Source organism: Danio aesculapii, chromosome 22, assembly GCF_903798145.1.
Source record: "Danio aesculapii chromosome 22, fDanAes4.1, whole genome shotgun sequence".
In the NCBI taxonomy this organism is placed as follows: Eukaryota; Metazoa; Chordata; class Actinopteri; order Cypriniformes; family Danionidae; genus Danio; species Danio aesculapii.
In genome coordinates this window covers 2,252,936-2,263,838 of record NC_079456.1, presented here as the reverse complement: position 1 = coordinate 2,263,838, position 10,903 = coordinate 2,252,936, and the positions used below count along the sequence as shown (strand labels likewise).

The 10,903-nt window shown below is 38.2% G+C and overlaps 1 protein-coding gene across 1 annotated transcript; it reads right to left on the bottom strand.

Moving 5' to 3' along the window:
* Window positions 1-1,018: 1,018 nt before the first annotated feature.
* On the bottom strand, window positions 1,019-10,636 carry LOC130215589 (zinc finger protein 585B-like). Its single transcript, XM_056447432.1, has 5 exons — window positions 10,391-10,636; window positions 7,646-7,755; window positions 6,947-7,303; window positions 5,065-5,427; window positions 1,019-3,344 (listed from the first exon to the last, which is right to left on the bottom strand). Exons 2-5 carry the CDS (start codon window positions 7,698-7,700, stop codon window positions 2,665-2,667), a joined length of 1,455 nt encoding a protein of 484 aa, XP_056303407.1. The 5' UTR covers window positions 7,701-7,755; window positions 10,391-10,636; the 3' UTR covers window positions 1,019-2,664.
* Between the last annotated feature and the right edge of the window lie 267 nt (window positions 10,637-10,903).

Here is a 10,903-nt window from a genome sequence, read left to right as displayed (position 1 = left end):
AGAAGACATGCTTTGCCATGTCAGATTAAAACTAGATTAAAGACTCATCTCTTTGCATTAGCATACACATAAAACACAAATGCTGTTCCAAATACAACTCCTCTAAAGGATTGTTAGTCTGCATTATTTAGGGCATCCGAAGCCGGGAAAACTTCCCAAAAGACTATCATTTGAACGGCATCTGTGCTTATGATAGTCTTTTTTGTATTACTCCAGAGGTTTCCATAATCCTGGACCAGGCCGTATCCTGAGCAACTGCTGTGGTGGTCATGTAGGAGTGGAGACCCAGTGACAGACGAGTCCTTGCGTTGATGTCCTGAAGGGACAGCCTGTACACCAACCGGTGACCTCTCCCATCTGTAGCTTCTCCACGATGGACGTCCAGCGTTTTCCAGCCTCCAGCGCCTAGACTGCAGCTCTGCACAAGACGTTTAGCCAGAGGAGAAATGGTGGTGCCCAACTGAGCCTGGTTTCCCTCAAAGTTTTTTATTGTTCACTTTCACCAATTGGTGAAGTTTGATCCTCGCTGCTGTTGGTTATACTGAATGTCTTAGGCTCTTTATTGTTAATGGAGGATAAAGGATTTGTTTTTGTTCCTGTGATTGTTTATTCTCCTTTTTCACTGGATTTAATTTATTAATAAAAGTGTATTTTATTAATCTTTTTCACTGGAGTGGCTTCATTTTCAGAACCCATCAAGATACCTTAAGTGGTTGGCTCAATAGCCTAGTGGTTAGCGTGCTGACATAATGTGCAGCAGCACTTCAGGGTGTCCAGAGTTCGAATCCCGGCTTGAGGACATTTCTCATCCCTACCCCCTCTCTCTCCCACTTCCTGTCTGAAATACTGTCCTATCGATTTAATAAAGGCAAAAAGGCCAAAAATAATTGTGTGGTAAGTTATGAATCTAGTTTATTCCTTGATCAACATTACAAAAGACGATCCTAAACCAAACTCTAAACTAAGAAATATAGCCAAGAGAGGATTCTGGTTTCTTTATTTAATTAGGGTATTAAACAAAGGCATCCAGCACAATCATTATTCAATCCCAAGCCTCAAAAACAATCAAATGATGAATTACAATACAAACTCAACACTTCATATCCTGTGATGTGACTATTGCGGATGCACACATGCGATATCGATGCTGAAATGATATTTTGTGCAGCCCTAGTTTGTAAGAAGAATTTCCTTCATTTGAGCTGATTAAGTCAGTTGGTGTTTCGGTGTGGAGTTTGGATGTTCTCCCCGAGTTGGCGTGGGTTTCCTCTGGGGTGCTCCGGTTTCCCACACAAGTCAAAAAACATGTGGTACAGGTGAATTGGGTTAGCTAATTTGTCCATAGTGTATGTGTGTGAATGAGAGTGTATGGGTGTTTCCCGGTGATGGGTTGCAGCTGGAAGGGCATTCCCTGTGTAAAACATATGCTGGATAAGTTGGTGGTTCATTCCGCCGTAGCAACCCCAGATTAATAAAGGGACTAAGCCGAAAAGAAAATGAATGAATGAGCTGATTAAATTAGAATAGTAAGACTATTTGGCTTTAGAAATAAAGTCTTTATAATGGTGACTGTGATTTGAATACCAGTCCAGCATTTATGAAACATACTGGAGTCAAACCAATGAATATTCCACTGCATTAATGGACATAACATTATCATTATTATTGGTCAACACATGCCCTATTCACAAATGATTGTAGTTCATTAACATACACACTAGGGTTGGGTGACGTCAACAAATTTGGCATTGTACAATGTATAATGTAAAACATTGGGATGGACAATGGCATCGTCGTCGTAGGCGGCGGTGAATGAATTATTCATGAATAATTAATTAAGTCATAACAAATTAAATATTTGTAGCCTACCGTTTCAACTACCTGACCCGCATGGTCTTTGTTTTACCCATAACCAAATCATAAATAACTAAAGATGAGTTACCCACACATTACCACCTGTCAATCACTTTTTCCGTCGGACTCTGGCATGAATAGGCAGAGTGATCTGTGTCGTTATAATGGCGTCCACAAACTTGGCTGGTAAAAAAGGTGCAAAACCAACAGGAACCAACCAACAGAATCTGAGGTTTCAAGTACAAGTACAAGAGTGAAAGCGAAAGATTGAAGCAGTGTACTGACGCTGTGACACGTTAGCTGATAGATTCAAAAGTCGTTAGATAGAGACAAGATAAATTAAATATCAAGTTTAACAACTATAGTGAGACACCATCCAGCGGGACATCCTTGATAAACTGTCCAACCTGCACTGATCTCTGGGGTTTTGTGCTCAAAGCACCCGCTGACTGCCTGGAGCTCAGACGTGCGCATACGCTGCAGCGCATGACAAAGTCACGTGATGTGCGTTTTCAGTGGTACAGTGTGGACGGAGATCTTTTCAGAAATGCTAGATGACACGCCAGTGTGGACGTGGATCGGTTTTGTTCTGAAATGCTATTTTAAAACTAAGACGTATTAGTGTAAATGGGGCCGTGTGTATTTTTGTGAGCAGGTTGCTGCTGTGATGGGTGTGGAGGATTGCTATGCGGCTCAGCATCGTGATGTCCATCGGTCATCGGCATTGTCTATTGACCTAACCCTAATATACAAGCATTTGACAAATATGAAGTTTGGTTCTTCAGCTCGGAAAATGTCTTGCTGCATTGATCACATTTGCGTTTTCCCTCTAGTGTGGATCTTCATGTGTTTTTGAAGGTGTGATGATCGTCTGAAACTCCTCCCACACTGAGTGCATGTGTACGGTTTCTCTCCAGTGTGGATCATCTGGTGTGTTTTCAGGTGTCCTGAATTTCTGAACATCTTGTCGCAGTGTGAACACTTGTACGGTTTCTCTCCAGTGTGAATCCTCTGGTGCAGTTTCAAGTCTACAGCTGTAATAAAAGTCTTCCCACACTCCAAGCACACATGCTCTCTCACACCAGTGTGGATCTTCTGGTGTATATTAAAATGTGAACTTTGTGAAAAACTCTTTCCACACTCAGAGCATGAATACGGCCTCTCCTTTGTATGAACTCTAAGATGCTCCTTCAGCTGGGAAGCCCACAAAAAAGTTTTGCTGCAGTGATCACATTGGTGTGGTTTCTCTCCGGTGTGGATCAGCATGTGTGATAAAAAGTCTGCTTTTAGTCTGAAACTCTTCCCACACTGAGTACAAATATGAGGTTTCTCTCCAGTGTGGATCCTCTCATGTTGCCTTAAATTATGCTGATATGTAAAACTCTTTCCACAGCAGGAGCATGAATGAAATTTCCCCTTAGTATGAACACTAAAGTGGACCTTCTTGGCTTCAATCAGTAATTCACGTTCCTCCTCCTTCACAATCAGCTCTGAAAATGAAGTAAAAACTATTTTTAGAGGGAAATGTGAAGCAGGGATGCAAATGATAATTCAACAATTGAGTACAATAACCATTTTAACTGATGCATCTTCTCAACAGTTAAGCATGAACATCATGAAAAGATTAGTTCTGCTATAGGCTGTGCATTGAGCGTCCACAACTCCACACATTACAGCAGTATACTTGCACAACTTACAATCCTCCAGTGAACAAAAGCTCCTCTAATGAGCTGGTTATCTAAATCAGCTGCTATAAATAAGAGAGACTTGCAAAATAAGCAGATCAAAGGGGCACGAGGACTGGGATTGAGAAATGCTGGAATAACATGTAGGGTGCTTTCACAATAGCACTTTTGGTCCGCACCCCGGTTCATTTGACATCATAGTACGGTACGTTTAGCTAGTCTGAACGTGTCTTCTGAACTCAGGTGCGCACCTGTGAACTGTACCCGAGTCCACCTAAAGAGTTGGTCTGGGGTACGGTTCATGCAAACTCTGGTACGGTTCACTTCAGATATGAATGCAATCGTACCAAATAACGGAAGTGAACTGCCAACTGTAGCTTGCCAACAAAAAGCTTCAGTAAAAGCAGAATGATCGCGATGTGCGGAGTTTTTCCATTTCGGCACTTTGCTTTCGTGACCGTCACCTAGCAACAGCTGTAAACAAAACAGCAGCTCGATGACGCAAGTGTGAACACAAACCAACCGAGAAGGTGGCAAGGGGGGACAATCGAACTTGGGTGCGGTCCAGGCAATTGAACCAAGTGTGAAAGCACCCTAAGGAAGCAACAAATTAATAGATGATACATGATGACCTCACTATTTAATATTACTATTTAATGAGTCATGTTTGTGCGATTTATCTTTTATCAATTTCATTTCAATAACATACAAGCCTGCCTTGTGGAAAACTGCGTCAATCTCAGCTTAAATACCAGGTGAGTGAAAGAGAAAGTGAAAGCATATTGGCAGGTTCACCCCAGCAGTCATACAACTGCTGATGTTAATTTTAGGTTAGTTTTAGGTCGTGATGTCGGGTGTGCCCAAAATTCAATGCCAGCGTCTAAGGACAACGTTATTTTGATGTCCATTAACAACATCAAATGACGTCAATATTTGCTTGATTTTAAGTTGTGTTAGAAAGTGACCAAAATTCAACACTGAACTAACATCTTAAACCATGGGTCTCAAACTCAATTCCTGGAGGGCCGCAGCTCTGCACAGTTTTGGTCCAACCCTAATCAAACACAGTTGGTCAAATAAATCAAGGTGTTCAAAAGAGTCACGAACACATTGATTAGTGGCATCAGCTGTGTTTAAGGTTGAAGCAAAATTGTGCAGAGCTGTGGCCCTCCAGGAATTGAGTTTGAGATCCATGTCTTAAACCAACATCATTGTAACAATCACCAGAGATATATGGACTGCAGATCGCTGGAGAACTACAAGCACAACATATTAACTAGGTCTGGGCGGTATAGCGAGTTCTGGGGATATATCGATATGATTCCCCAACGTGATGCGGTATTATCCAATATCTTTCATATCGTTATGGTTTGAAGCCACACGTGCGCGAAACAGACCACTCCAAGGTAGCACGCGAGCTCCACTTGCACAAATGGGCGCATCCTCAAATGAATGATTCACTCCCTGAGTTATTATCCTAAATAATACGACCCTAACGGGGTAAAACGTTAGATGATCTACTTACTATGATTGCTTTTTCTGTGTGTTCGTAGAGAAGATGAATCTGTGAAACTCTTCCCACAAGCAGTGCAGTGATATGGTTTCTCGCCAGTGTGAATCCTCTCGTGTGTTTTCAGGTTTCCCGACTTACTGAAGCTCTTGTCGCAGTGCAAGCACTTGTAAGGTTTCTCTCCAGTGTGAGTCCTCATGTGAAGCTTGAGATTGTGTTTGCGGCTGAAACTCTTTCCACACTGAGCGCAGGTCAAACCGTTCAAGACTGTTTTTAAGAAACTATGTTCTGTGTTTGTGTGAGTTTCAGTTTCACTTTTGACATGATGTTTCTCCTCATCTTCACTCAGTTCTTCAATCTCCTCCTTCACAGCCACTTCTGAAAAGTAAATAAGTTACATTTTTAGAGGCTGGTTTTTAACAGAAGATGGCACTTTAAGCTAGATTTAACCGTAGACACAAATGTTTATGAATAAAAGCACATGTGCATCAAACGTTTTTGCACCTCTTGTTTTTATATCACTAGATTAATGTCAATGACTCATTATAAACCCTCTTTAGCTAATGCTTCTTTTAGGTTTAAATGGTATTTGTAAGAATTTGGAAGAATACAAAATACAGCTCCATCTATTGTTGAAAAATAAGCTATAAATGAATCACATTTACTAAAATGCATAAACTATAGATGCACAATCATTTTTTGACTCGCAGTACACAGATTTATTCACATACCTAATACACGAATAGACTTCGTTAAACATGTACATGGAAAACTGCAGGTTAACTATGTCTGTACATAATAACTTTATATATTTATATGTTTGACTGTAACTTTAACTTAATTTGACTGCAATGCAATAATGTGCACCTTTTGTAAAGTTGCTTTGAAACAAAAATTATTGTAAAAAGTGCTATACAAATAAACTTGAATTGAATTCACCACTACAGCTGTGAGCACACTTAACTCAAACAATATTGACATTATTAAACCCACCTGCTAACATTTTCCACTATTGAGCAGATTCTTAAACAGCTGATTGGCTGTTGTGTTCAGGAGCTCAACAGATACATTTGTGATTGGCTACAATGATCATCGCTTCACTAAGCATTGGACACTAGTGTGTTTTAGAGCCGTGTCTATCAGAGGATCAGTCTCTCCGTTAAACATAAATTGGGCAAAACAATAAACAGGGAGGCTAATAATTCTGACTTTAACTGTATATATAGTGTTAATTGAAGATGTTTATTATTGTGAAGACATTGGCCTACAGAATTTGTTATAGGCCTACAGAAATTTACCTGGAAAAACTGTATAGATTATAGGTTCTGAATGTAGATTCTGATTACTTTTCGATTAATCGGCCAGCCCTAGGATGTGTGTACTTTTGCCTTTCCTGGCATTCGCACTATTAGAGTGATTTGGTCAAATGTGTTTTCAACCCCCTCTGGATGTGGTTGAAAGTGTGCAAGCTCATACCCCATTCACAGCTGTACTTAACGAAAACACAAAAGGCCAGCACATGTCCAAGCCAACAACAAAATGCAAAGTGTACAACAAAAACCAAATAGTGCACAGAACGTGATCCTGTCATACGAGTCGCAGGATAAAGTCAAATGCAAACACATTTACGAAGATGTGCAAAGTTTAGTAGCAGTTTTTATTGTAAACGTATCAGTTTCTGCATCATTAAAGAGTGAAAACTATGCAACAGGAGCATGCTAATGGCTTGATCTGATTTTGTATAAAAACAAAATGAGCATTGCTACACCTGGTTGCTTTCCATTTAGACCGACTATTAAACAGATACACACAAACAGTTAAATATGTGCTATCAAATCTATGATTATCCTAAATAATACAACTTTTGATGTGCTGAAATGTTAGATGATCTACTTACTGTGGTTGTGTTTTCTGTGTGATCGTAGAGAAGTTGAATTTGTGAAACTCTTCCCACAATCAGTGCAGTGATACGGTTTCTCTCCAGTGTGAATCCTCTCGTGCGTTTTCAGATTTCCTGAATCACCGAATCTCTTGTGGCAGTGCGAGCACTTGTAAGGTTTCTCTCCGGTGTGAATCCTCATGTGAATCTTGAGACTGCATTTGCGCGTGAAACTCTTTCCACACTGAGCGCAGGTGAAATGTTTTACAGTTGTTCTTTTCATTATAAAACTATGTTCTGTATTTGTGCGAGTTTCAGTTTCACTTTTGACATGATGTTTCTCCTCATCTTCACTCTCCTCCTTCACAACCACTTCTGAAATTAGGTAGATAAGTTATATTTTAAGAGGCTAGTTTTTTAATCATACAGCAAAACATTAATGAATAAGAGTGGCTATTTATTCACCTTCACTACACATTTTTAAAATAATCTTAAAAACTGATCAATTCAATTTGGCTAATTAATTATTATTAATATTATTATTATTATTAATTATTCATATAGTCATTTTATAGTCTTGATTATTACTTTGTTTCTGAATATTTATGTTATTCCATCTGGTTATTGTTTCTCTTTTTTTATCATTAATTCTTTAGATGTAGTTTGTTTTTATGTATAGTGTTTGTTGCTGTTTTAAGTGCTTCATAGATCACAAACCTATCAGTTCTTCAGTCTCTTCCCGTTTAATTCTGCAGGGTTCTGGATCACTCATCTTCTCACTGTCCTTCAATAAACTCGGTCTTTGTCTTTCACTGATGGCAGCTGAGCTTCAGGATAAACAGAGAAATCTGATTCATTTACACTGATTAGGGAAATAAACACACTATGATGTTATATCTTGTAATACAATGTGATTACGTGATTTGCTCAAGTAAATTGTAGATCTGAAGACATTAGTATAATGAATGAGATAAAAACAGGAACCATTGACATGAAATGGCGGATTTCAGCAGTAATTTCTAATAATATTGGGTATATATAATATTCTGGATCAGCAACCGATCAGCTCATTTTATACTGAGCATTTGCAGGATTAGCTTACAGCTTTATCTTTTTTATTTATATTGCTATCATATCAATATATAGTTTAAATACCAAGCATGTTGTCATATCAATAAAGTAATTAGACTGTTAGCAGTAGCACATCTATGTACAGAAACTAGGAAATCATAAAAACCTTTAAACACCACCACAACCCTCTAATTAAATATATTACCATTATTTCTCTTCACAGATGATACTTTGCAATGTTACTTACATAAACACGCAACAACCTAATACACAACAGATAAACACAAACACTTCACTCATATTGTCCTCTCAGAGCTCCTCTCTGCCTGCTGTATTGTTTTGGTCAGCAGACACACAGATAGAGGTGAACTCAATGCAGAAACTAGTCGCAGATTGTCGCTTTAATAAACTGTAAAGTGTGTTTTATTGTTGTGTAAACACGAGAAAAAGCGTCAACGACTCACCTCAGCTCTGAAGACTCGACGCCGAATGAACGCGTCAGTTGTGACGTCATGACGCCGAGGCGGGAGCAACGTCAAAAACGCGGCAAATTAAAATACTGCTGACGAGCCATGTGTGAGGTGAAAAAAAATGTTCACTATGCACCATAGTTTTAAATACTCATAGCAAGTCTAAATAACAATCTTCATGCCTGACAGAAGAGCTAAAGAGCAGAAGCTGGAGAGGAAGTCATGATGATGAAGAAAGAGCAGAGTTAAGGGCTCATACACATCTTTACTACTAGAATTCCATGACTTTTCCAGAACTTTATATATATATATATATAATTATTTTTAGGGGGTTTTCACCTTTATATAAATATGGACGACAGGACAGCAGAGAGAGAGAGGGGAAGGATCGGCAAAGGACCTCGAACCGGGAATCAAACTCAGGTCGCCGTGAGCACATTGGTGCTACATATCAGCGAGCAGTACCACTAGGCTACTGGCGCTGACTTTTCCAGAACTTTCAAGTAAATTTTCATGACCTATTGAATCATGTAATGTCTACATATACATGATAAATAATAAGAAAAACAACAACGTTCACATTTATTACAGCATATTACAGAACACGCAACAATCTATTTAGTTTAAATTTGTGTTTATATCTATGTAAAACTGATTTTGATAATGCTTACACAGCACTAATAATGTCAGAGCAAGTTTTTGGCCAAGGACAGAAAAGAAGTAAAGCTAACCTACAACCTACGTTCAAGTTAGGGCTGCACAATATATAATTTCAGCATCGATGTCAGAATGTCTGCATCCGTAATAATCACCTCGCAGGATATGCAATGTCAAATTGGGCTTATAGATTAATATAGAGTTTAATCATGATGGAGTAAATGTTTATCATCTGCATGCATTTATAAAGAGATTTTAATTACTTATTTTCATTACACCCTTAAAAGATTGTGTGCATTTTGGTTGAGGTGCATTTACATTGAATAAACTCTTATGTGATCAATTCTGTGTATGTTGGGGTGACGTGTGCCTCAACCCCCCCAAACTGATAAGTGTGAACTAAACGATCCTTTTACGATAGGTGTGACCCTTTCACAATCTCAATGGGTATAAGCAAAACAACAGCTGAAACATCTAATAAGAGGGTCCTGCTGAGCCCCGTAAACACAGAATGGTTTGTTTGCTGCTAGTATAAAGTACTGTCTCACAGACAGTACTTTGGGTTAAGTTACTTGAAGACCGACAGGTTAACATTACTGCTGAGGAACTGCACTATTGATTGTCTTCAATAAAGTCTTCCCCCCATAAGAACTTTGGTCAGCTTACTTATTTTATGTATTAGAGTAATCTAATGCATTGGCGAGCCACTCAAGAATGGTTAAGCCAAATACAGCAAAATCTAACACCCTTCACTTGTTTCAAACATACTTTTTTAAGCAGAAACACAAAAAGAAGATCATTTCATAACCCCTATAGTATTAAAACAAGTGAAGTGTGAGTAAATAGTGAGAACATTTTAATATTTGCGTGAACTGTCCCTTTAAGGCTAGTGACTGTGTGAACATTTCAATATTTCAGAGTTTAAAACATCCGGCCACAAGAAATATTTTGTAACTTTAATAAAGATTAAATGATATACAATGAAGACTCTGCAGTGTTGATTATTGAATATCTGTACCAAAATAGTGAATACCTGAAAACTAGAACTCACTTTATTTTATTTATCTCTGCTTGTAATTCATTTGTTATATTACTCGAGATTTACTTTTCTACAAAATCCCCCAATCAATGCAAATAAACCTGTTCAATCATCTGCTGAAACTGTATTCACATCACAATAAACATCACAGAAATACAAAATAAGGTAATGTCAGATTTTTACAATATCTCGCAGCCCTAATTTAACTATGCAGATATTTGTTACCGTAATTTCCACGACTTTTCCAAAACTTTGTGGGTTTTTCCAAATCTTTTCCAGGCCTGGAAAATGCCATGTTAAAACTCCACGACTCTTACAGGATTTCCATGACCGTCTGAACCCTGCAAGCAACAGCAATGGAAAATTACTGCTTCATTGTCCAGAGACAACACAGACCTTGAAATGGAGACATCTTCTAATCTCTTACTCATGAAAACGAGAGTCGCTTGTCATAAGAGTATAACAATATGGAAAAAGGAGATTTGAATAAAATAATAATTATAGGAAAATAGTCATAATAAAATATAAAAACATAATAAATAAATGACAAAAAACAGACAGAATCTGTGGACATTTTTTGCTATTTCTGCTGAGAATTTTGTAAAAATCTGCGGATTTATGCGGAATTATTGTCACTAAAAACTTAATAAATGAAATAAAAATAACACCTTTTTTAACTTTTATTTAATGTTAACAATGCAAATCCATCTACATCCACTTATTTGGTAAACAAAGTAA

Bases quoted from the DNA above. Each gene is read 5' to 3' on its own strand.
- LOC130215589 (XM_056447432.1), bottom strand. From the start codon at position 7,700: ATGAGTGATCCAGAACCCTGCAGAATTAAACGGGAAGAGACTGAAGAA. The intron at 5,428-6,946 runs GTAAGTAGATCA...TTTACTTTTCAG, and splicing joins ACACAGAAAACACAACCACA to AAGTGGCTGTGAAGGAGGAG. The intron at 3,345-5,064 runs GTAAGTAGATCA...CTTCATTTTCAG, and splicing joins ACACAGAAAAAGCAATCATA to AGCTGATTGTGAAGGAGGAG.